Source organism: Magallana gigas, chromosome 5 (assembly GCF_963853765.1).
Source record: "Magallana gigas chromosome 5, xbMagGiga1.1, whole genome shotgun sequence".
Taxonomy (NCBI): domain Eukaryota; kingdom Metazoa; phylum Mollusca; class Bivalvia; order Ostreida; family Ostreidae; genus Magallana; species Magallana gigas.
Genome location: NC_088857.1, coordinates 47,339,678 through 47,366,492, shown reverse-complemented (window position 1 = coordinate 47,366,492; position 26,815 = coordinate 47,339,678). Strand labels below are relative to the sequence as shown.

Here is a 26,815-nt window from a genome sequence, read left to right as displayed (position 1 = left end):
ATTTTGAAATGCAGTACAGAAGAAAAGTTGTTCAAAATGATGTTCTTAACAATATGCAAACTTAAAAATTTCGTTAAACGGCCCCTTAAAGGAGATAAGGGATTGACCCCTAAAATCTTTCCCATATATTTCAAGAACGGTAACGAATTTCCAAACATTTGATTTCAAGAAAAAAGGGCTGGCCCCTAAAATTAGGGGACCAAAGGGGTCTAAATTCTTTAATCTATAGCATTTTACTAAGATCTATTTTGTGAAAGGTTATTTAAGCTGAATTAGGTATAATACGTTTACATATCCTAACAATATAATGATTTTCTCTTGCGTTACCTAATTAGGGTTTTTAGGAGCCAGAGGTAAACACGTTTCATCTTTTCTATCTTAATTTGAAGAAATGCAAGTATTTAAAAAAGCAATATTAGAGAAGTTATAAAATGCGATACAAAAAAGCATAAGTTCTTCACTCTTTTTTCCATATCAGGTTTTTTTGTTGAAAATCAAAGTCGAATCTGTCATATTTCCTTCTAAAAATCGGACGGAAGACCTCCTCGTTGCTCGCAACGAGATCGTGTCTAGTTATTTTTTTCTTATTCTTTTCCTCCACATGGGTGATTTGAATCAAAATCGTATGCTTGTAAATCCTGTTTTATGGAAACCCACTTTGTTATGTATGTGTATAATGTTTCTGTCTATGCCAATGTACATGTCATACATGTATGTATTTAAGTATGAACAAGAATACAAGAGCAAGATTAATAATTTATAGTAAGGCAATGAATTTCCTTTTTAATATTATGGAAAACTCACCCAATTTCTACCCCTCTCTCATCCCCTCACACCCATTATATACCACACCCCCCCCTCCCGAAAAAAATTTATCAACTTTCATGACAATAATAAAATTATATTGCTGATAATGTACACTTGTGTATATACATCTGTTTAATCATATTATATTAGAGAAATGTATCAATCAAATTTATTATAAGTTTATATGTCATATTACTTGTATCTGTTCTTTCTTTTGTGAAAGTTATATTTAAATTAAAAAAACACGTCCAACCCGGTGAACGGTCCGAGTATGTATATACAATTTCCTGGAATCCTTGCCTCTGTGCATTATGGATGTGTAATAAAATTTACGAGGAAAATTAAATCAAACAATCAGGTTGTGAAGTCAATGTTTATTATCAGTTCAATAAGTGTTCTCTAGTAAAAGAAATAAACTTGATACTTTTAACCAATCAAGTAACATGAATTATTAATACCAACAACAATGTCTGTCTCATCAGACATCAGTTGTGTATCTGTAAACAACATGGTAATGTAATCCCTCAACACAAATAGATATAATATGATAAATTTTCTTACAACAGCTCACATTAAATGAACGATTGTACAGTTTGGTACATATAAGAAATCAATTAACGCTGTCAATTTTATTAACAAACAACAATTTTGTCCGTCTTCAGATAACAGTTCCGTATCTGTAAACTTTTAGACAAAGAAACATGTTAAATATAGTCATTCGACACAAAGGGATTTATATAAAACCCTTTACACCATTTACAATAATGTGGTATGGGACACCCATGTGACATACTTCCTATCAAAACAAACAATAAACTCAAGCATGATTTTAATTTTTTCTTTCCCAAAATTGGCCTAGCGCTATGAGTATGAGTTAATTACAAGTCTGTTAAGTCATGAGTTAGAATCCTGATGGGGCTTTGACAGTTTTTACTTTTCTAAAATTTTGAAAATGTTTGGTCAAAACAATTTAAAATTTAAAAATTCCAAGTTATTGAAAGTATTTTGATTATTTTGTACTTTTATTTACATTAATATCGACAAATGTCCTATACCATCATAAATAAACAACCAATTGTTTGAAGAAATCGTGTGTTAAATTCTTTCTGGTCAAGTAAACCTGTGCAAATAATTTAAAAAAAAAACATTCAAAATTAAAAGTCCTCATTTCAATGATCTTATCAAGATGCCTTACGTTATCTCAAAGTTTAAAAAGTTCTGAAAGCTGGAGTGGTACCTTGTTTCTCACTGCAATACTAAAAAATGTTTACTATAAACTAAGTTATCAAATCCAAAAATATTTTCTATGTAAAGTGAGAAAGATTGACATAAAGACATTACATTTTTATATTGAATGTAAAGCCCATAATATTTCTATAAACGGGAAAATATACAAATATTTATCTTTTTTCACTAAAACGTATTAGATAAGTAGAACAAATGAAGTATCTGAATGGTTTTTTTTTATCCAAAAAGTTTACATAGATGATTTATGGAAAATCAGGTCAAACCCTCGGTTTTGATAAAACCGACGTGCAAGATAGTTTAGCTGAAAAAACCAACCAACAATTTACCAAAAAAATAATTATAAACAAATACTAGACTTTGATCCGTACGTGCATGGGTTGGCATATAACATAATTATGATATCTGACATTTACAAAATAGATACATCGACACGCCGTATTGCTGACATTTACACAACCAAGCTTTAAGCCTACAATAATGACATTAATTTCACTACACTATGCTTAGTTAGAAAAATCTAACTGAAAAATCTTAGGACAGGCCTTCACCCGCCTCCGATATGTACATCCGTCTATCAATGTAGCAAAAATAACCCGATTTTGGAGAAAATTAATGAAGCTGCATTGTAAAAAACAGTCAAATTATTTACAAAAAACCATTTTGAGGCTGTAAATATCTTTCATCTAAAGATTTAATTCATACTAATGAAGACTTCAACACTTTTCACCAACTCTTTTCCTCGCTTTGAATTTACACACCATGTTGACATTCGGAATTCTGGGGATTTTTTTTATATCAAATGCACTGAGTTAGAGTTATCTCCCGTATTTCCTTTGATGAATATATGACAAATTTCCAATGAAAATTTACACGTATTTGTAATATCGCTTCTGAGTTTATACATACAAATGTGATATTTTGGAAACATAAAACGAAAGAGCCCATACAAATGTGATATTTTGGAAACATAAAACGAAAGAGCCCCCCTTGATTTAGCGTGAATGTAATACGCATGCGCAAGATTGTAAAATCCCAAAAATTCAGATGATTTCCGGAATTTTTTGAGGAATTTTCTTTGATTATTAATTAGCGAAGCTTGATTGAGAAAAAATAAAAACACAAATTGGTAATCTTCAAGTACCAATGATGTTTAAAATATATAAAACAAAAGACAGTACTCATCCGATTTCTCGGTATTAAAGCCCAAAAAATCGAGTCTTTTATTTTAATATAATAGTATAAATTAAAGAACAATAATTGTTAAAATTTCTGAATTTTGCAGTTGGTGATTAAAATCTTTCATCACATTCATTGCAATTTCTAAAAATATTAAAAACTATAATCACTATTTTTCATCAACATTTGCTTAAAACCACTTATCGTGGTAATGCTTAGTCCATGAACCTGGCTAAAAGAAACGATTATATATAAATCTATGACATTATATCTTCGACAAATATTATTTTAATTTCTAAAGCTCAGCTTTAATCAAAACATGATTTACTTTGAAGGGTTTCACACATAGTGTACGATATTGGATATTTTAGGAATCGTATATTGGGTAAATGTTGCAGTATCTTATGGCTTAATGCTTACGCCATAGCGATAACTTTGAAATCACATTTAGAAAATATAAGATAAATGGACACTTTTACAACAATTATTACTTAAATCTTATCACAAATAATTCAAATCATTGAACCCACCATGAAATTATTCCAATATACAGCAAGTAATTACAATAAAATAGACTCATTGTATTGAGTTAAAATACATACAAATAAATAAAAAAGAATTGTGTAACAGCAGTGTTAAAATAAATAATATTGCAATGTGTAAGGAATGTTCTTGAAATATTAATTAGTCAGTACGCAGCACATATTTAAACAGCTAATTTTAATTATTTTGAAAAAAAGTTAAGTAAATATATAAATGATTAATGTACAGAATTTAAAATGTACGGTAATATTGTGAAGTGTTCAATATATGCACTCTAATATATTCAGTGTATTCAATATATTCAAACTAATGACCCCAAACATTGTACGCTCATCCAAATTAAATTAACTATTTGTATAAACAATGTTCACCATCCATAATTTCATATTCATGCAATGTCATTATACAGACATTAAAGTCTTTTATATACTACATATATTGTATACAATTATGTCATTAGTCAAATTAAGGCAAAAGATTTATGCTGTTTAAAACTCAGAACCTGAAGAACCTTTAGTAAAGCAAGGGACAAATAATAATTTTTCTTTAACTTAAAAAAACCCCCATAAAATAGAATATGATAAAATGTATAAAAACAGTCATTGATATCCAAAATGTACATGTATTTTACATTTAAGTGTGTCTAAAAACGTTCACAGTAGATTCATTCTCCTCCAAACACATGGCTAGAATACACCAATAATGCTTCTATAACGTATTCAGTTTGAAATACTCCAGTAGTTGTATATTTTGCAATAAAGTTGATTTCTTGTTACGTAGTCTAAAATTCAATGATGAAGCATTTTATTCAAATGTCACATTCTTATGGTGAAAATTTTCAAATTATATTCTTTATTGATATTTTCAAAAACTTACCCTTGATACTGTTGGAACATAATTAAAATATTCCAGTCATTTTCCTCCTTCTGTTGCTTCTACTGGACCCTTGTGACAGCTTTGGGATACGTGTATTCATTTGATGAAGCTGAGAGTAGAAAGTATTAATCATGAATTTAGAATTTCTGTTACTAGAAAGCATGAAATTATAAGAATTTTTATTGACATATCTTACCCTGATTTGTTCTTTCATAAGTTCTAAAAACTTGTACACATGTTTTACCAAAAGTTCTTGTGGAAAAACATCCTGTAGAAGAATTTTGTTGTCAAAGTTTGGCAATGTAATTTGCTGGTTTGAGATAAGAGCGTCTTTCCAAAGTTCAGTACTGCTCAAGTAATCTGCTATCGGCTGTTGTAGACTAATAACGTTATCTCTAACGTACAAGTACCGGTGAAGAAACATATGCATTGCTGATTCACATGCTCTGAGCAAAGTAATTTTTCCACTAACAACAGCAGTGATTTGTTGTTGAGTCCTTTCCTGCATAGCATCTCGGAATTCGGTGTCCAGTGAATTGAAATATTTCTCACCATTTATTTCTTCTAAAAGTGTGTAGAATGCAACTACCTTATTCAATGTCAAATCATACTCAGTGAAAGGTAATAAGCAGTTGTTCGAGAGTCTTGTTAGCTGTAATCCCTCTAATTTTCCGGCAAATTCAGCCAAATGCTGGCTCCCCTCTATTATTTTTCCTCTTACAATTACTGTTGTAATGGTTCCAATTAAAGTTAGAAGCTGAGGTCCCTGAGATGGGTCATCTTGTAACCTCTCTTTAATTTTTGTTTCCATTGCAGAATCGATGATTGTTTGCGGTATAAGAGCATTAACCTTGTGTAAAAGCTGTACACAATGTCCGTACAAATCATCTTTAAATTCCATAAACATCATGGTCTCGTCAATTAATATATAAGCCCTGTTATGGAATACTTTATAAGCCCACTCCATTTCAAGTTTCCTAAAATCATAGTCGTAACCTCTGGTTTCTGTTGTACATCCAACCTGGGAATACAATTCTAATTTTTCAGCTTTTTCTCCAACTAAAGACTTAACAATATGTTTCGTTTGAAGATCCATTAAAGCAACGACAGGAATTGCTGCTTTTTTAGGTCCTATATGCAAGAAACCAAGGGATTTGCTCTCAGAGAGAACACATATTTCTAACACTTTATCAAGAATTTTGTTTTGCAATAAACATAAAGCATGAATGATTTGAAAAACGGTGGACGTTTTATCCTTCATTACACACAGATCCATTTTAGAGTCCTCTGTAATTTTTTCAATACACGGCAGTTTTGAAGTATGATGTTCTAGTCTTACAATCAAGGTTACAATATCTCCCCATTTATCCGAAAAGGTTTTGAATTTTTCTCTCAGTTCTCTCTGAACTTCTCTGTTCTGTTGATTAATAAATGAGCCAACGGACATGTATTTGCAATCAACTTTTTTTAGACTATAGCTGCATCTCGTAACCAGCAGTCTGTGCCACTGAAGTATTCCTTCAATATACTGTGGAAACTTAAGCATTTCTAAATTTTCCAAGATCATGTTCAAACAGGGAAACTTCTCTTCTGACATTGACATATGTAATTCAAAGTAAAGATTCTGAATGCATGGTTTTTCTGTTCTACAAAACAATATGTCTCTTTCAACATTTTCCTTATCTTCCCCATTTGCATTAGCGACATTTGTGCAGAATGCTTTACACAACTCAGCATGTTTTATATTATCCATACGCAACTGCTGGTATCTGTTTTGTAATACTTTTCCTAGCTCTTCGTCGTAATTTCTATTCCAATTAGAATAAGATATAGTTGAGTCTGTCAAAATGTCCTTCACCTTTTCCAAGAAAATCATAAGAAGCTGGCATTGCTCACTGTCATTAACTTGAAGATATTCTCGAAGTTTCTGCCAATTCAGTTGGATGCTTCTCTCAATAGATTCGACTTCCTTTAATCCAATTTCATTGACCACATCATTAAATAAACAAGAAGTAACCAAAGCAGCTTCTATTAATATCTTTCTAACAATTACTGAAAATGGTTCTATTTTATGGAATTGAAGCACATCAACAATATGTCCAGATATGTCGCTTGAAGAACACCACGGACAACTTTGTTGTTCTGATGAAATTATTCGATGACTGCATGTGCAAGTTCGTATTTGAAATTCAGTCAATGTCTCCATTTTGATTGGTATACATTCAGGCACTTCATAATGAATGGCTGCTTTGTATAGAGTACTACTTTTAGTTCCATAAATCAAAACTAAACTGACAACATGAAGTAAAAATGTTGTCAAGGATGTGCTCTCCGCCGTTTTCTGTTCACTGTGTATCATAATATTTCTTTCGCAATCATTTTGGTTTACTAGATGATGTATTAGATGATGAATCCGGTCATTCTTTTGAAAAACTCCTGTGTTTTTCAAAGACTCTACAAACAAACGATCTGCATCACCAACAAGTGAAAAACATTCCACGTAGAAAAGACGACTATGCAAGAAGCACAAAAGGGATGCTATGGAAGGTCTTTCCCTCTCAATTAGCCTTTGGAGAAACCCCATATCTTCTGATATATCAGTTAGTGATTGAAGAAGCAATAGATCGGAGAGTTCACAGTATCTAGCTAGGTTTAAGGACTCTAACGAGAATCCTATGTTATCCACTGAAGGAAGCAAAGTACTTGTTCTTAAAAACTGCATTGTATGTGATAGTTCTATTGACAATTTAAACAGGTCAAGTTCTCCTGAACTTCGTGTTAAACAATCTAAGAAGTATTTTTGAAGCTTTTCCTGCTCTTTGGACTTCGTTCCACCACACAACAATTTGTCGATTGCAGAAAAAACAATTTCATTTCTGTAGAAAGCGGTTACCATCAATGAAGCAGTATTTGATAAAAACGTTCTCAGATATGCAACTGCTGCACTATATTGCATTCCGTTGTACTGGTTTGACAATGCGTCTTTAGCCTGGAACAGTTTCCGTAAGAGGAAATCATTAGGCCTTTCTATTTTTTTCAGATTTTCAATTCCAATAACATCGCAAAATAATTCCTCTTGTATCGTAAATACAAACAGTGCATGAAATGGCGTTTTATTCTGTTTACTAAGGACCTGGTGAATTGCATACAAATATTCATCAAGAACTTCGTTGCTTTCTTTGTTTTCAAGCATTTGCAGAAATTGATTTGATTCTAAATCTTCATCTTCATCTGGAAAGTAATCGAGAAGACTTAACTTCAAACAGTGACCGTAAAATCTTAAACATTTATCAAACATTTCTTCTTTTTCTATCAAATGAATGGCTTTTAAGTTGACATGTTTTTGTTCACTATTATCGACATTGATCCCATTACATCTCGCTATGAAAGAGCAAGCTACTTGTTGTAACTCTACAGCTCTCTCAGATTCACTCAAAGATTTCAAATTCTGCAACAATGATTCAAATACATTCAATTTGTTTAAATCCCAGTTAAAATTTGACACACAGGTGGCAAATTGATTTAGATGGGAACAATTGCATTTTGTTGGTAAATACACCACTGATACAAAATCATTCAAGAACTTTAGAGTTTCAATTTTGTGTGATGTTACACCTATTTCGCCTATAATGGTCATAAACTTGTACACCCCTTCCTGCCATTCTTTCATTTCACCATATTCTAATCGTACACATTGCGACAAAATGCTCTCGCATATAAAGTCAACAAAGTTTTGAATGCTTTCTAGTATTGACGTTTCATTTTCTGAGCTGTACAAAAAATTGTATAAAGCATCGTCATTTTTAGTATAGGGCTTCCAAAAATCCACCAAATGAAATATACCAATGATATTTTGAAAATACGTCCAGGTCCAAAGGTTTAGCGTCATTAGAAAAGTACTTACATCGTATATAACAACTTGTCCTTTAAGGCGGTTAAGTATCCATTGAAACAGTTCAGTCTTCTCATCCGTTGAAAGACGGCATTTAATGGTTGAAGTCGCAAATTGACAAAAGTCCATTCTCAAATCTTCGACAATGTGATCGAATGTAAGAACGTCAAATAGTTGAGTCTCCTTCTTGATCAAATCAGAGTAAGCTCGAACAATTGCTAGCATTGCTTCTTTCAATTCCTTATTTTCTACAACTTGAAAATTTCCAGGAATAATATTACTTCTTCGAACGACTTCAAGAACTTCGGTTTTGTAATTTTCTAGGTTTTCAAAGATAAGTTTTGAAAAGGGAACCCTCAATCTAATATTTTGCAGATTTATGAGATAACATCCTGGTCCAGCAGGGGGTGGTACAGCGTCGATGTTGTAGAAGTTTTGACGTTCACAGCCTCTGTAGAAAACATCTTTCAATTCTGGTTTCAACTCATCGAAAGAAAGAAGACATGAGATAAGTCCCGCGTTTTCAACAGAATACAAAATTCTCGCCAAAGGGTTTTGAATTAAATTTGACAAATGATTTTCTAAAGTACCTATCATTGTTGTTGAGGTTTCTAGAAGATGTTTGTTACAGGCTGATCTATGTTGCCAGTCTAAGTCACTTTTCGAAGAGCTATTTCTTTTTATCCAAGTTTGAATTTGGTCAGTAAAAAATTGTACTGCGACTTTCGATTTTTTAAGTTTTAGTTCATCATCAAGATAATTCGAAGTTCCTTGATATTGAATTTTAGCTGATGCCAAAAATAATTCTCTAACAATCAATTCCCCAAATTCTTGCTCCTTGGCTCCAAGCACATCTAAAGCGGACTTGTTGTAAAGGTCTGGCAATGAAAAAATCGGGTTTTCAATAGAATCAAGAGTGGCTAGTACCCATCCTGTAGAAAAATTAATTTTGGTGAATAATTGCAATGGATTCGTACTCCGCGTGATGTGAACCACGATGCATACATTTTTTTTCACCCCATTATTCATCACACGTTTTCTATTATGCTCTACAATTGATTTTGCAAGCAAAATGTGTTTAAAATCGGATTTTATGTCACATTGCAGAACTAACCACTTTGTTTTGCTAGTTTCAAAAAATGTTTCAATGTCCGTTGTAAAAGTTTTTTCTGTTTTGTATTCGGAAAGCTTACAAAGAGAAAAGTCCAAGTCACTTAGAGCATCCCGAATTTTACAATATATTGTCGAATAGGTAAAGACGATCAAGTTTGATCCAAAACAATCACCTCTTCTCAACATTTTCATCTCTTGATCATATGCTTTTTTGCGGAAAGCCCCGTTCTGATTTGGTTCATTTACATCTTTTTCTACGTAGATATCAGAGGATTGATCAAAGGAATCAAAGTTTTCTTTTGTATCAAAACCCTTCCGTTCATATTTTCCCCAACGGTTTAGTAAATCGTTACCCTCTGACTCATCATTTTCTAATTTACTAAAATAAATTTCCTTCACTTCTTTAAGTTCAAACGGTAATTGATTACAAATATTTTCATTTCTTTTGCTTGTATCTTCATGAACAAATGAAGTATGTTCTTCTGCATCACACATTTCTTGCAAGTAATAACTTAGCCCATTATGAATAGGCAAATTCATGTACAATGTAATTAGAAACTCTATAGCGCTTTTCGATTTTGCACAAGCTTTTGATAAATCTGCTCTGAGAATGCAATCTGATTTAAAAATCCACAGCAGTTCTATAAGGCAATAGTAAAGGACCTGGTTTTCTGAGGTTGATTTTCCGTATATGTTATCAAGTTTCTGTTCTACATGATTGACAAGTGAGGTGAACATTTCCTTTCCTGCAATTGGAAGGGAATCTTGGGCACCAAAGAGAATATTTGCTTCCATGTATGATGAAAAATCATGAACAAATTCTTCAATGTTTTCAGCTAATTTTTCATTGCGTGGCTTTAGGATATCTCTTAAAAGGTACAGTTGTTTTTCAAATCTGTTCAAAAACGGGGGATCTGTGTTTTCAATGTTAAGTTCATCGATGATGACTATGCATTTGAAATAATTATTCACTTCGCATGTTGGATTGCTGAAGGGTCCAAGTGCAACTCGACAATGTCTTTTCCCTTGCACAATAGTGTAATTCTGATTTAACATGTCATACAAACTTCCGTATATGTCATCCAAATCTTTCAAAATAAGGACTTGTGGTTGTTCCATGCATAAAATTATTCTATTTAGGACTCTGTAATTATACTCATCATCTTCATCGTCCTGAAACCTACTGCCTAATATAGTTGTAAACTCCTTACCGATATTTTGAACAATACGTTCAACGCTAACAAGAGCCGAGTCCCCATCAAGGATTAACATCAAATGTCTTGCTTCACTGTCAACGATGTTTTCTTCGATGAGTTCCTTTGTTTCACAAATTGGCAAATCGTTTAATGACATTATTTGAAAAAAAGTCCTTTTCATTGTTTCGTTGTGCATTTGCTGCCCTCCAAAGTTGCGCAGCAATCCTTTCAAAAGTAGCGTTCTCTTTTTTTCAGTGTTATCAACTTCACAAACTCGATGGTCAGCATTTACAAATTCTCTAGAAACACATTTAACAAACGAATAGTAATCTCGTAATCCATGGAAATGTTTAATAGGTTGCTTATCAATATAGTCCAAATAAGCTTTTGCGAATTCTTTCGGAATGATATCAAGATTTTGATGACCAGCAACGGATTCCATTATAGACTGTCCTGTAATAAATAGCTCTTCTTCATTCAAATCTGGTCTTGACAAATGAATTGCTCTATTCATTTTTGCGGAATCAAGAGCCCAGTTAGAAATTCCAACGACAGCTACGTCTGGTCGATCTTTCCCCTCGGGTTCCAATAATGAATGTAATACTTTTAACGGATTAAACCTGGATATTTCTGCTAAACCTATTTCATCAAGAATGACCAGAGACAAAACTTCATTGTCTTGATGTTCAATTTCAATTTTTTTTGCCCGTTCAAATACTTTGATAATTCCATCTGATGTCGATGACTCTGATCCTTGGAATGATGAATAAAAAAGTCTTGGATAGTTTTGAAAAAACGTATCTTTTGAATCTTTTCCTCGCATGTTGTTTCTGATGAGCTGCATTGACAAAGACTTGCTGCATCCTGGTTTCCCAACAATAAAAAGAGGAAGTTTGTTTAGGATGCATACAAGCATGACAAAAATATTTTCTTGCAAAGCTGTATTTCTTGCTGTTCCATTTGGAATATCCATTCTGTCAAGAATTGCATTGTATTCCTCTCTTACACATTCAGCTATTTCTCTCTCAGAATATGTGTCGATAAATTTTGATGAAAACACAGCAGATAACCTTTCTCGGTATGCCTTACGATCATCATATATTGAAAAACGGCACATATAACAAATTGTAAGCCCCATGATAAACGATCTTAAAATGACGTTCTTTTTCTCCATCTCTGGGTGCTGTTGAGGAATAAACCTATTTATAAACCATTTGATTAAACTGATACATCGATACACATCTCTAAGACTAACAGTACAAGACGAACCTTCTTTTTCTCTAACAAAATGTTGGGACACTCCTAGTAACTCTATTAGTTCATTTTCATAGGGCTTAAATATTTCTGTTTCAACCATTCTTTGAATGTATGCTCTCTCTTCTGCAAGTGGAAGTGAACCATAATCCCAAACATAATCAAGCATCATTTCAGGCAGAGGATGTACTCTATAGGCAAGTAATGATAAGGCATCGTCTGAGAGCTTGCCTTTGAGCCCCTTTGTATATCTATTGGAATCACGAAGTCGGTACGGATTACAAGCAGCAATAAATAAGAGGTTTGGGGACAAAGCATTTCCATGTATTTCTCTGTGACATACAATATCGGATATGAGACCAACATATTCACTTGTGTTTAGTTCATCAAAAAACAACCAAACCTCTTCAGCTCTATTTCCCGTTGCAACATTGTCTGCAGACTTAACAGTATCCAAAATTTCGTTTTCGCTAATGCCTGCGTGGACACTTAAAACCTTGAGGTGAACTTCACGTATGTCCGCCAACCGTCTAATTAGAGACGTTTTTCCACAGCCAGTTTCACCCATTACAACTACTGGGATGTTCGACTGAAGCCTTAATGCAATCATCATCATTTTTAGCATATTGTCCGGGGTATACGCATAACCTTTGGCCAATGTTGACAAATGGTCTTTAGGAAGTGGTTTTTGTTTCGTACGCGTTATTTTGACAATTATTTTTAAAAGTTTGTCAGAATCCATCTCTATATAGTCTGGCAAATCATTTTTTATCTGGCTTTTAAACATGTATTTAATATTGTCTGGAACGTTTTCAAGACATCTGTACACAGCAGATACAGTATGAGTGTCCAGACTGTGGAATACAAATACCAAGTGGTTGCTGTTTTCCCATCTTATCATACCTTTAGTTCTTTTAGCAAGGTCAGTTACAGTTTTTTTAAGATCTACTGAGGAATTGCGAAGATTTTGAAATGTGTTTTGCTGCAATTCACGACATGATGCAATTGACCTTGATGCAAATTCCTTTGAAAACCGAATTAACGTTTCAAGAATTGTTTTCTTTACAGCAAATGTGATATCTTCACCAATCATTAGTCTTAAATTCGTATTCTGAAAATAAGTGCTTGCTGAAAACTTTTTCAATTGGTTGCCAAGAACTGATACAAACATATTTACTATAGTGAAATTTATTCCGTCAAATGAAGGAAAATGTCTTCTAAGAAGAGCTTTGCAATTTTCTTCATTTAGCAAAGCTGTTTGTGATAAATCAATATCAATGTTTAACCCTCCCTTTTCAAGTTCATTGAGGTATGTGCAAGTAACCTGGACAGGGCTATGTGGTTCTTGTTGACATTTATAATTATCATAATTTTCCCACCTCAAATGTTTTCTCGAGAAACACATTGAGAAAGGCATACCACATGTCATCATTTGGTTTGGGCAGTTTGTAATTTCAAGGGCAATGATAGTATCTGGTAGCACATAGGACAAAGAGGAAAATGACACATATCTTAATATCACAAGTTCAAACAGGAACGTATCCAGTTCTTTTGGCTTATTGTCAAGTCCTATTACAATATGTAGTATCTCGTAAGGTTTTAAATCAAGTTTTTTTAAACGTTGAATCAATTGTGACTTTTGATGAGCACCACTTAAGTGAAAACTTCTTACACCTTTCTCTCGTGATGCAGCGAAATCATGTATTTTCTCTGTCTTGCCAAGTCCTGGAGAATCTGAAGTAAACACAACTACATTTGGAAACATTGTCTGCAGAAGTTTCTCCAGCAGTGTTCTATTAAATGGCTGAATAAATATTTCAAATTCTTTGAATAAAGTAGGAATCGTGTCTGTCGGCCGGCCTCTGTATATCAAACCTAACGAAGAATTGGCTACATCCGATTTTTTAATCTCATCAATAAGCATCCCCTGATATTCAACAGGAAGCAATTCCAAAAATGCTATGCAAAAACATTCGTCTGAAGCATTCATTCGTTCTCTGCTTCTTAACAATAATAAGTAGAGTTCATCCCATGATGTACTCTCACTGCATACAACGACTTGACTTGGAAGGGGTAGTTTGTTGCATCTCATAAAAAACCATCCTAAAATCAAATTCGGTCCTGACTCACTGTCTTTGTCCACACGAATAAAACTTAAACTCTTTGAGAACTTTAAGTGGGGAGAGTTAGCTTTAATTGATGAAGGGAAAGACTTTCCTTTTAATTCTAACTCCTTGAATCTTTCCTCAAGACAAAGGACAACAATGTCTAGCATAGCACGCGGAGAGTCACAATCATTTATACAACATGTCTCTATCAAAGTGAAATTCAAATCTGGGTGAAGATACCAAAGAACAGTTTTGATATCAGATTCGTTTCTACTTTTGCCTTTTTTTCTACACAAGCGCTTTGTGTAATCAAAAAGAAGTTGCAATTGTTCTGACTTTATGTATTTTAGACACGAATACTTTTGTCTATACTCTTTTAAATCGTTTCTCCAATCGTAACAAATTTTGAAAAGAGATGCCTTTTTTTCTTTCAAATCATCCATTTCAAGACAGAGGTCAACAAACTCATATGACGGATGACCAAGCATTTTAAGTTGCTGATAGGTTTCTAAAATTTCTGAAGCAGAATCGACCTTTTCCAAAAAAAGACCCAAGTTTTTAGTAATTTTGGATGAAGGAATTGGATTAAGTTTTTTGTCAAACCTGTTTTGAATAAGTAAAGCTCTGCTTCGTAAATCACTTATATCAGACACAGAGTATTTTATATCATTTGTACATAAGATTTCCACTTTACATTCGTTTTCACACAGATTGAAATAAAACCTTCCATTTTTCAGAATATTTTCTATTCGGTCTTTTGTTTTTTCAGTTTTGTTTGCAAAAGCTTTATAAAAGTTTTTAAGACTTTCTAATTCTTTTGAACATTCAGAAATCTTAACTGTTGCTTTTTGTATTTGTGTTTTCTGAAGACTCTTTTCAATTTGTGATGTATAAACTATGGTATCAGTTCCCTCTGGCAACTGTAAAATGGGAAGTAAAAGTTCTTTCACTTCGATAAGATGTGAAACTAGAGTCAAATATTGGTCAAAGTACTCCCCCTCAACAGCATCCATCAAGTTTCTTATGTCTTCATCCACTATATCCCTAAGGAAAGAGATAAGATTTCCTGAATATGAGTACTCAATGATAACACCCATGACTTCCTCACTAAAGTTAAGTACAGAAGATTCCAAACCCTGTATTACCGAGTTTGTCTCTAACATTGAATATTCAGATTCTGCATGATTTTTTTGTATTTCTTCAACGAGTTCCATCTGTTTTATACACCTTTCATCTAGTTTTGAAGAGATAATAGACTGAAAATTTCGTAGGGCGGCCATTTTTGTTGAGTTTAGATTTAATCCTAAACATCGCATTATCATAATCTTCCTCTCAACGGGAAATTCTACCTGCCCAATAATGTTTATAATTTGACTAAGTTCTAGAGATAAATCTGTACTTGTCATCTCTTTTCGCCAAAACATATGAAACAACTGTGATATTGGTATATCTCCACTAACAAGTCTTTTTATTTCCGTCTTAAAGTTTGATATACAAAATGTGGAAAGGAATCCTAACAAGATCTGAGTTTCTTTTTCACGTGTTAATTTCCGAGATGTTTGTTTTTGTGTTTTCGCCAGAATATCAGTTATTTTATGATTTAAAAAACCATCAATGCTCCTCCAAAATGGATTAATTGGTACAAATTGATCTATGTCTTTACAACTGTGCAGCAAATTCTTTTCCGATTCCAAAGCACCGCTTTCAAAAATTTCAAGACCATTAAACTCACAAATCGTCAACTCTCCTTCTAATAATTTGTTGTGAGTTTCTGTTAAAAACTTCGTCATTTCAAAAACGTTTTTTTGGAAAGAGCAAGGAAGCTTTGATGAAACCTCTGAGCAAACTCTAGCCATCAATTTAATTTCTTTGAATGCCCTATCGGCAAAATTTAATGCTTTTTCCCATGATTCCAAAATGCGAGATTTTGAATCGTCAGCAACTAATACCAACACATCAACTATTTTTCCTTTACTTTCGGCCGTCAATGCCTTTAAGAATGTGTAGTCATATTGATCATTCTTAAGATCTTCATACATTTTCTTGTAAGTATTCTTCATCATTAAATACAATGGCTGCTTTTCTAGTAGATTTTTCTGTTGTCCTTTTGCTCCGAATATGCATGTCCAAAAAGTAGCTTTTTCGATGGCATGAAGCAGTAAATCCTTTGAGGAACCTGGACAAATATTAGGTCTTTCTAGTGACGCAATAAACACCTGTGCAATCCCTCTACAAATCAAAATGTAAAAATTTTTAAAGTTATTTTTTATAAATTTTTTAAAAACATTTTAGTTAGCTTGCTATTCATCAAAGAGAATAATTAGTTGTGTGCATCTGTCAAGAAGCAACACGAAGCTGTGAGTATCAGAGCAGACCAATAGTAAATCAAGTTTATAGTCTTTGAGGGTTTCCTTCAGAACAAAGTAGGAGGAGTGTCCCTTTGATTGGGGAGTGTCCCTTTGATTTGTTTTTAGTTAAATGGGAAAACGATGTTGCAGTGTTATTAATTTGTCAATGATTTTTGCTATAAAAGATTGGATTTTCTCTATAATATATTTTATTTTTGTTGCCACTTCTTTGCCTAGTCAGGGAAATATTTTGATTGGAATTACCCCCCCCCCCCTTTCTAGTTTTATGAACAGAAATAACTTTAAAAATGTTCTCACAAAGTCGGATTTTTTAAATAGCAATATCATAATTTTACAAATTTATTGATAAATTCAACTGTTCAATTTTATAGTTGTTTAATCTAAATTTGAACAGAATCTAATAGCACATAAAAAGTACTCAATGACCTTTGTTTTAAATTTCATATATCCTGGCATTCAACGAAGGTACTGTTGTTGGAATCAACGGTACCCAAATTTCTGGATTCATTACTTTTTGTGACAACTTCTGTTTTGAAACATCAGTAAAGCAATACATTCTTTAGATTTATTTACTAAAACGAACAAGATAATAATCGAAATATTTCTATGATTATATGAATCACATATGAATTGTACATTTATATTTCAAAATTAAAAATGTTAAATTTCCCTAACTCATGTACATGTACTTTTAATTAGGAAATTTTACATTATACGACTGTTCAAAATATGACACTAAAAATATAGAGTTTTGGGGACACAAATCAAAATGAAGATGTATTTTTTACATTCACTTAACAAGAATTCTAAGTATTCACTCAATAAAATGTAATTACTTTATCAAATAAGCTCATTTATTTGTCTTTTAGTAGGTGGAATTGGTTTCCACTTTATTTTCAATTGTAAACAACAATGCGTTAATCTTGACCTCAAGTTACGACCCGAGACCTTAAACATTTGTCAATTATTACAAACACTCCCAGTTTCGTTGAATTGTGCTCAGACCTTTTGATTGTTCAGCTGACGATGGAAATGACGGTACACTTATGGAAGAGAGCAATTTTATCAAAATAATGTTTCCTTTGGATTGCTTAATATTCAAAACAATGTCAAGGACATAAGAAAATCAGAGCAAATTTAATGTGAATACAATGTGTCGTAGAAACAATACACACATCAATATTCCGACGGTTCTGGTGGTTTTCTCAAAGATCATTTTGGCCATGGTTTATGTTTTTTCTTTTTAAATTATCACTTAAGACTAATATCAATCACAAGACCTTGTCAATTTCATAAATCACGCACAGAAAAATACCAATAACATATTGTCTTATTTTATTTGTGTATTGATGAAAAGATAAATCCGTTACAAAATGTTCACATTATTTAATTTCATAATTTTCAAATTACTCTATTTATCAGGATGAACATAAAGAAGTTAAGTTAATCATATCAAACTCCTTGATCTTCACAATGTTTATAACCAATAACTATATATTCGATAATCAATGTCACGTCATCAAAGTCACGAGATCGACGTCCGGTCTCCTCTACAAAAATGGTGACAGTAAAAAAAAAATCAACAACAGTACATTTCAGTGTATCATTATTTTTTTTAAAGTCTTGTCAAACAATATTCAGGAAATGACTGAGAACGATTTGTATTTGACCTTAAGATTGAATCGTTAGGTTAAGGTCAAACATTTTGGAAGGGTTAAAGCAAGGATATACATCATCTATTTATGATGCACGTTTAATGTCTAGATGAGAAAAGAATCTCATGTTCTGGTCTGCACAATATTTTTTTTCGGAAAATACTTGACAATGCCTTGAAAACTAAATAAGTTACGCTCAAAAATTTTGGAAAAGGATGACGGTCCTTAAAGACATGCGATATTTGCGTGAAAATAAACTTTTAAAATAATTTTTTTTCTTTTAATTGCAGAAATGGTCAACAACTGCAACTTTGCGTAATTGCGTTAAATAAAAGTATGATGTTACCAAGTTCGAAGGGGTATTTATAGGCAGGGCATCGCGATTTCTTGAATCTCCATACAATAATAAGTACGCCCACTTTGACATACATAGTCAGCGCATGTTTGTCTATTGTTTTCCATTTTACAGTAGTTGTATATTTGCAAAATCTAAGTTATATCAAAGGGAGATAAATAAACAAACATGTGCTCATGGTTTAAATCAGAGAAAATTGCTTCTTACTTTCGCTTTTTCTGTTGTAACCGAGAGTTGATACAGTCATGTTGAATATCATAAATCACCGATTTCTTAACTTAGGTAACTTTGGGAATAAAAGTTCTATCATGTGACGTGTAAGGTATCATGTTATATGCTAACTAAGACAACGGTTCGAACACGTTTAGCTGTCAGGCATTGATTTAAAGTCTTCTGTACTTTAATGGGCCCGTTCGTATCGTTAAAACTATAGTAAACAGTATACTTGTTCCATATAGAATAAAAAGGGCTATGGCGAAAGATTGATCACATAATTTTCTTTAAACATGGTTTTGTTATTCCTGTTAGTCTAATTTTAATACCATTCTGGTAATGTCACCTCCACTTCTCATGCATATTAATATTAATCTTATGTTCGATCAAGGGCAGATGATAAAAAATTATCTCTTTTTTTGAAGGTTTTAAGGAGAAAAACATAGAATGAGTTTATTGTATGAGAGTCTAAAATCCTAATTTAATGTTTGAAACTGACAACGCTTTTTAATAAAATAAAGAAAAGTGATATTAGGTTAAGAAATAGACGCAACAGAAACGATGAAAAAAATACCCAAAACCCGGCGTTTAGTGCAGTCATCTTTCAGCTACATTTAATATCGTCTATCTATGTTTTTGTTCAGAAGGCTGTTTAATAAAGGAATCTAATGTTATGACCAATACAATATTTTAGACATAACGATTGACCTTGTTGACTTGAGATACAGATTAAGTCAAAAAGTTGGGTATGGGTTACTTTTCCTTAGGATTATCTATATACATGTATGTTTAAATTTTTAAGTTTATTATATAAATTATATATCATATCAAGTATGATATATTTTATAAAATAAAACGTGTAAAATGCATGTATGTGGAGGAAAAAGACGCTGCAAAATTAAAGTATCAACAAATCCGATAATTGTTCTCCAAATTTTTAAAAGGAATGTATTCCTTTTAAAAAATTTGGTTTGTAACCCCTAAGTATGTTAAATATTTGGAATAGGTTGATTTACACTAGCGATTGCATGTCAAAATATCATTTTAAAACAATCTTATATTGGGTCTAGGCTCAATATTTTTGCCATAGTCTAAATAAGGTTAAATGGCAATCAAACCGATTTCAGTCGCCTAGAATAATTAACTTTAACTCAAACCAGTTAAAAAAAATTAACCAGCGAGTGAGGAACGATGTTGCATGTCCTGTTTATATATAACAGGACACATATATATATTTGACTTATATATATATATCGGTTATTTCTGTTATAATTTGAAATCCACTGAAGAGCCGATCAGGCGAAAGCGCTCTGGATTAAATTTGAAAGAAATGGATTATTGTGTTATCGTCTACTGAAAACATTTTTCTATATATATATATATATATATATATATATATATATATATATATATATATATATATATATATATATATATATATATATATAAAGCACTAAAAATAATCAATGACACGAACAATAAAGTAAAATATTGTCAAATTTTCGGGACGACCCGTCCCTTCTTCAGGACAACAAAATAAAAACTACATATGAAAGAAGAAAAACATCTACAAAACTAGCACTAAACTACAAACTAAATAATATATAAAAACTAAAAATTGTATAAACACCGGATCGAAACGTGGCAGCTACATCTTTGTATTAAAGATTTTAAGCCCGAGAAAGAAAAATCCCGTCCGACGCAGCGGACGGTCTGTGAAGAAGTGCTAGAAGATAACGCGAACGAATTAATTTGCTAATAAGTTGTACTAGTAAGAGAATTCGTAGTGAAGGTTTGTAGGGAAGATAGGCTCTGTAAAAGACCGCATAAATATATTACATAAGAGTGAAAAAACTAATGGGAGTTAAATAAAGAAAATAAAATGGATAAAAAACAATAAAAATAACAAAACCCATGAACGAGCTAGTAAGTTGAATAAATTACATGAATGAAAGTTTGTACATGTACCCAAGAGAATGATGATGGGGATATTGCTGCGCTTAGTTGATGTTCATTTTGGTGAAGTCACATAATTTGTTCATGCCGTTAGGGCGGAATGACTTCAGTCTATGCATCCAAAAATTTTTCTTTATTTTTTTCTCTCCGCATCTGTCCAGTCTGGGTTGTGATCAATAACCAAAACCATCATGTCCTCCCATATTGAACATTTTAACTTAGATGGTCATAAATGGGAGGACATGATGGTTTTGGTTATTGATATATATAAATAATCACAAGACATCAAGATTTTGTAATGCATTATAGAAGTAAAGTTAATTGAGCAATGTATATCTAAAAAGAAAATAAATAATCCCACCCCCTTTCATTACGTAATTGGGGATTTTAAGGTGCCAACGTTCTTAAACTTTCATGCAATATATCAAGTTATATATAATTATATTTCAATTGTTCATTATTTATGTTACAAGTGGGAAAAATTTAGTGTAAATCAAATGTTACGTTGTTTACAACGTTTCAATATAAAATGTCATGTCTCAAATTACTGATTTTAATATTTTCTCTCTACAAAATAATAAATATAAAGAAAAAAAATTAATTTTTAAATGTTAACATTATACATATTACCTTGTATTTACGCTTTCCCAGTTTGTTTGGATTAAGCCATTTATGGTTGAAAAACTCGCATCTTTTAATTGTCCATTCAGATGTACACAGTAGAAGTCAACTGTTCCAGGACGTAAACTTTCTACATCTGCATGTATTTTTAGGAGTTGTTTCAACAAATATTTCGATAGATGTTTCTTCATTCTTCCTTCGAAGTGCTCTTTGTCTTTTTGGAAAAACATTTTTCTTGACAAAACATCGTATTCTTCAAAACATAATTTTAAATCTTTATCTGAAGATAGTCCTTGAATAGTAGCAAACAGTTCATCATACGCACTTTTCAATACCACCATTGCACTTTCAAAATCAGTGTTTCGGAAGTTCCTTAAAACATCTTTAATAAAATATCTTCGTTTCAAACATGGATTTAGTTTTAAAACAACGTCTAAAAGCAATGCTTGCTGGTTAGTTGATTGAAACAATTTTTCATCTTTCGAAACGTTTTCAAGAAATTTCCAAGCAGAATCTGGATTCAGCAACTGAAATGAGTTTCTGATGATTGCTAATACTTCTCTTTCACAATGCAAAATTAGAACAGGTCTTATATCATCCCCTACTTTCGAAATCAAATAGTCCAATTTTGAAAAAGAAAGCGATGTTACATGATCTCTTAATAAGTCCTTAATATTTGCTAACACGAGCTCCTGTGCACTTTTCTTTAGTTCCATATTTCTTTCTGGAACATCGAGTTCTTTCAAAATTAAATACGCTTCTAAAACTTCTTTTTCATTAATGGATTCAATAATTACACTTATCAGGTCCATCAATTTTTCGCTATCATCATCATGATTTAAGATTATTTCCAGGGCGTTTCTCAGACATAACAATGGTTTTTCGCACCTATGGATCTGTTTTAGTGGCTTTAAAGTTAAAGCGTGGTGCAGCATTGACATATTCAGTAAAGGCTGCATTTCATTAATATAATGCAAGGGTGAACATTTTGTTGGACCAGTAGCATCATATACACGTAATATTTCTTGAACATACTGACCACAAAAATGTCTTGTCTCCTGATCTAAATTTTGCAATTTTTTCCAGACCTTGGATGCCATATCTGCTTTACGTAAAACATTTCTGTTCACATATTCTTTCTGTATGCTGTGTAAAAGAAGCAAACACAATTTGGGAGTAATATTTCCACGAAACAAAACTTCAAAGGCACCCTCACAGTGTGATGGATTTCTTAGTATGAGATTGTCAAACTCGTGTAAAACACTTTCTGTATCGTATTTGGGCTCATTGAGAAGAATGTCTTTTACCTGTGCAACAAAACCCATCTGCATATCATCAGCTTTAAATTGAATTTCACGGGCTGAAAAGATATCCCTTTGAATAATACCCTCAGAGATATTTTCTTTACCTGATTCTAAACTGCCCTTGCTGGAACGTGCACCAAACATGGTTAATTTTTCTCTTTTTACTACGTAAGAATAAGAATTTTGCCTTTCCAATTCTGAGGAGGCAAGTGAAATTCTCCACAATGGGCCTCTTTTTATCAGATATCTACCAAGCTTTTTATCTTTCGGAGAAAGCTTTATCTTGACTGATATAATGTGCCCGACTGTTTCCTCCGGTATGTACAGGTAGAACACTGTCACATTCCCCTAGAATAAAAAGGTTCTAAATTTAAAGATGATCCGTTCAAAAAGGATGAAATACAGTTCTGAAAAGATTTACTACTTTCTTATCTTTTGATATCTAATCCGTACAAAATTGAATATGACACACATTATAAAATGGATGGAAGCTGATTTTTTCCCGTGCATAATACATCAAGTTTAGAAAAGAATGAATAATTCTTTAATCAAGAATAAAACAGGACTCCCGGAGATGAATTTATCAAACTGATATGGTTTGCCATGAATTGATGTTTATTGTTTGTGGAATCTCCTGAGTTAATAAGTTCTATATTATTTTTATTAAGAAATATACCGTAGCTATTTATATTTAACAGGTGATAATGCATCGATTTGGTTGTAATGTATTGACTTGATTTCTTGTACTGACATAAAAAAAAAGAGAGGTAAAGTGTTTAGTCTGAATTAACACAATAATTAAATTTAACTGTTGTAAATAAGAAATGAAACAAAAGAAGATACAATCAATAAAAAATTAAAGAGGGTGTATTCTTTGAAAAAAATACCAAGGTATCCGCATTATCTCGCGCAAAAAGTGGTGTCTTACAACAAACACATGTAATGTTAAACAAAGCACAATGCATATAACCTAATAAATAAATAAATAATTTAACTCCAAGAAAATAACAAGGTGTTGTCGATTTTTTAAGTTTCTACAACGAAAAACCACACCGTCTAGCAAGTTCGTGCTGTTACTGCACGTGCTGTTACTGCACAATCTACCACAATTTATGATTTGCGCATGTGCAGCACAGAAATATATATTCTACAATAATCGAGGATTTTTTTAAAATGTGTGTCTGAATTTCATGGTGTTTTTTTTTGTTTTTTTTTTTGGGGGGGGGGGGTTCTTTCATTTGATATTCATTACCAGTTAAGTATTATTGGTTGTCTATTTTTTCAAATTACGTTTCTACAAATATTTCTATTCTGGGTTAGGTGTTCAGGTAAATAAATACCAGAATGCGTTGAATGCGTGAATAGTGCTCTTGGCCTTACATACGGGATGTGTAGCGATGATCAGAGTAATAGAAATCGACAAATAATATTGCGGTTGTCCTAGACAACAGGGAAATAATATGCGTATTTATGTATTTATGGTCAGCTAAATAGATATCACTTGCACACATTTTTTTCAAATTTATATTGGGTTGCTCAATTATTTATTAGTTATAAGATATTACGTGGACTCATTCAGGAAATAGAGACTCTAAATGAGAGATATTCACAATATTTCAACGGAAGTAGACATTAAAACGTCTATATTTTTACGATTAATTACTTGCCTTGAAACAGATGTTCTACGAGTTATTTATAACTGCAAAACTCCACCCAAATTAGTATATTAATAGTGAAGAATATCGATTCTCACTCATTCATTCTCTTTTTTATTTCCTCCTTAAGGAGATTTCATAAAGCATAACATATTTACACTGTTATAAATTCAACACATAGTGAAAATAGTTATATACAAAATAAGAAAAAAGAAAGAAAAAAAAAGTCAGTGCATAATGGGGCGGATCCTTTTGAAGTAATACGCAGCAGCGTCTCTTACAAACCGAAAACTAAACAGGTGAAAGTCGTTGCTGTTATGAGCAGCGGTAATGGCGGAAAACGATCTTGTTCCTAAGAGGAAGAGATAACTGTCAAGTTGGTTCAAACCACACAAGTCAGCACTTAACTCAACACTGAATTCGTTGATGACAGTATTCCACCAGGCGTCTCGAAGTAGTAATGTTTCTGCACAGGAGGTGGTAACATGTTCGAAAACATTGGTAAAGGAAGAGTTACACATGAGACATGTTTCTGGAGGTATGTCTTGAAGCGTCCACAGTTTAACAACGAATTTGCAGAGTTCCACTTCAAATATATTTCTAGGAATTGTCCAGAGAGCAATGGGGGGCTTTCCTGCACTTATGATGTTGAATAGCATAAAGTCGGGATCTGAAATCATCCGTTGACGTCTGGAATGAAGATAATATTCAAGCACAGAGGCTTTCACGATAATTTTCCATTCTGATTTCGGGGGGAAATATCCTTCGTCTAGGTAGAGTATGGAGATGATTCAGGAGACTGTATTTTGAAAGGATAGAGATTATGTCCGGAATGAATCCGTATGGCTTACAAACCGGGAGTAGAGGTATGAGAAAAGCCTGTGGAAGAATATCCTTTTGGGTAGAGTTTTGGTGTCAAGTTCACAAAGGCGACCAAGGAATTGAAGTTCTTGTATGTCGATTTCAGAGGAAATTGGAAGAAGATCGAATAAGGACTCGTACATATCAGATCTGGTTTGTTTTGGAAGCGTCATTGCATGTTTGCAGATAAAGTGTTGAAAGGTGTTGAGATTTTGAGTATCCTTTTGCCTTAAGTCACACCATAACTCAGATCCATAGAGGACAGAGGGGAGGACAACTTTTTTGTAGAGTTTAGAAATAGTTCTTGGATTAAGATGCTTGGATATTTTTAGTGCAAAGTATGGTGCTTTTTTAGAATATATTGCCCGCCTTTATAAAAAGATCTCTGTAAAATTATATTGGGAAATGTTCTTTTAAGCTGAAATACTCAGATTTGTTTTACTAAATTACAGTTAATGGCTAAAGAAATAATATCTAAATTTGTACAGTTTATCTGATGGATAATTTGTGCACCATCAAGCTTTCTTAACAACGAAATACTCCCACATACATTCGATACATTCTGATCAGATAATTTTCATCAGCTTCATCACCCCCAGCGAATGTGTTCGGAATGTTTTCGTCATCGTTGCTAAGTATGTAATAAATCTAAAGGTGCTCGAATAGAAGTTCACAAGACTTCCACAAGATTTGTTCAGTTCCTGTGAAATTTCGAGCGGAAGTATGTGTTCGGATAATATACTAGAAGTATGTAAGTATTGGTCATTTTTAATATTATATCCTACTTTGATTTATGTTAAAGTATAAAAAAAACTATTAAGATTTATGTATTTTCTCATCATCTAGCGGTTATTTAACCTAAACGATGATATTCAGAACATTCGGTTGCCTGATAAAACCATAGCCATGTTTGATGCTTTTGGTGTGCAATACCACGCATTAAAAAAAAAGAATGAGTGTCTGGTTTGTTTTAAATAAAAACTTACCGAACTATTTTCAAGAAACATTCTCCATAAAATAGTATAGTCTGTTTCACTATTAATGCTATTACTAGGGCAGGCGCTGATCAAAAATTAATTTTAAGGGTGAATCGCTACTTAGCATAATAATTGTTGCAACAGGAGAAAAATTATATTTTCTATTGTCACATATATTTTCAGAACTCAATTTATCCACCAATAAATGAAGATAAAGTTTAAAATCAATAAAAGTCTTGATTTTTTCTTGATACAAATACCTAGATTGTAGGAAATAGACTATAAACACGAGGCACAACTTTTTCTGCGAAACGTAAGGGGTCATATAAAACCACGTATTCTAAATTCAAAGAACAAAAACATTCGCAGCGGTGTTAATATCAATCATTAAATTGAAGCCTCATTCATACATAAAAAACTAGCTATTTTAAATTGTGGAGGCTGCATGCATTGATTACCTTATTACAGAAGAATATTTGTAAGATAGAGGATCATATAATTAAGATAATAGACTAGTGTTTAAAACTTACAAACCTTATTTGCATCTTGCACGGGAATTCTGAAACAATAAAAAATATATCAGGTATTGAAACAAAAAAGTTAAAAAAGGGATATGTGGCGTATTTGGAGTAAAAA

The 26,815-nt window shown here is 32.5% G+C and overlaps 1 protein-coding gene across 1 annotated transcript; it reads right to left on the bottom strand.

The window, feature by feature from the left end:
- Positions 1–1,166: 1,166 nt before the first annotated feature.
- LOC117682713 (uncharacterized) lies at positions 1,167–26,815 on the bottom strand. Its single transcript, XM_066085948.1, has 5 exons — positions 26,714–26,815; positions 21,392–23,034; positions 4,847–16,442; positions 4,651–4,759; positions 1,167–4,555 (listed from the first exon to the last, which is right to left on the bottom strand). Exons 2-4 carry the CDS (start codon positions 22,828–22,830, stop codon positions 4,673–4,675), a joined length of 13,122 nt encoding a protein of 4,373 aa, XP_065942020.1. The 5' UTR covers positions 22,831–23,034; positions 26,714–26,815; the 3' UTR covers positions 1,167–4,555; positions 4,651–4,672.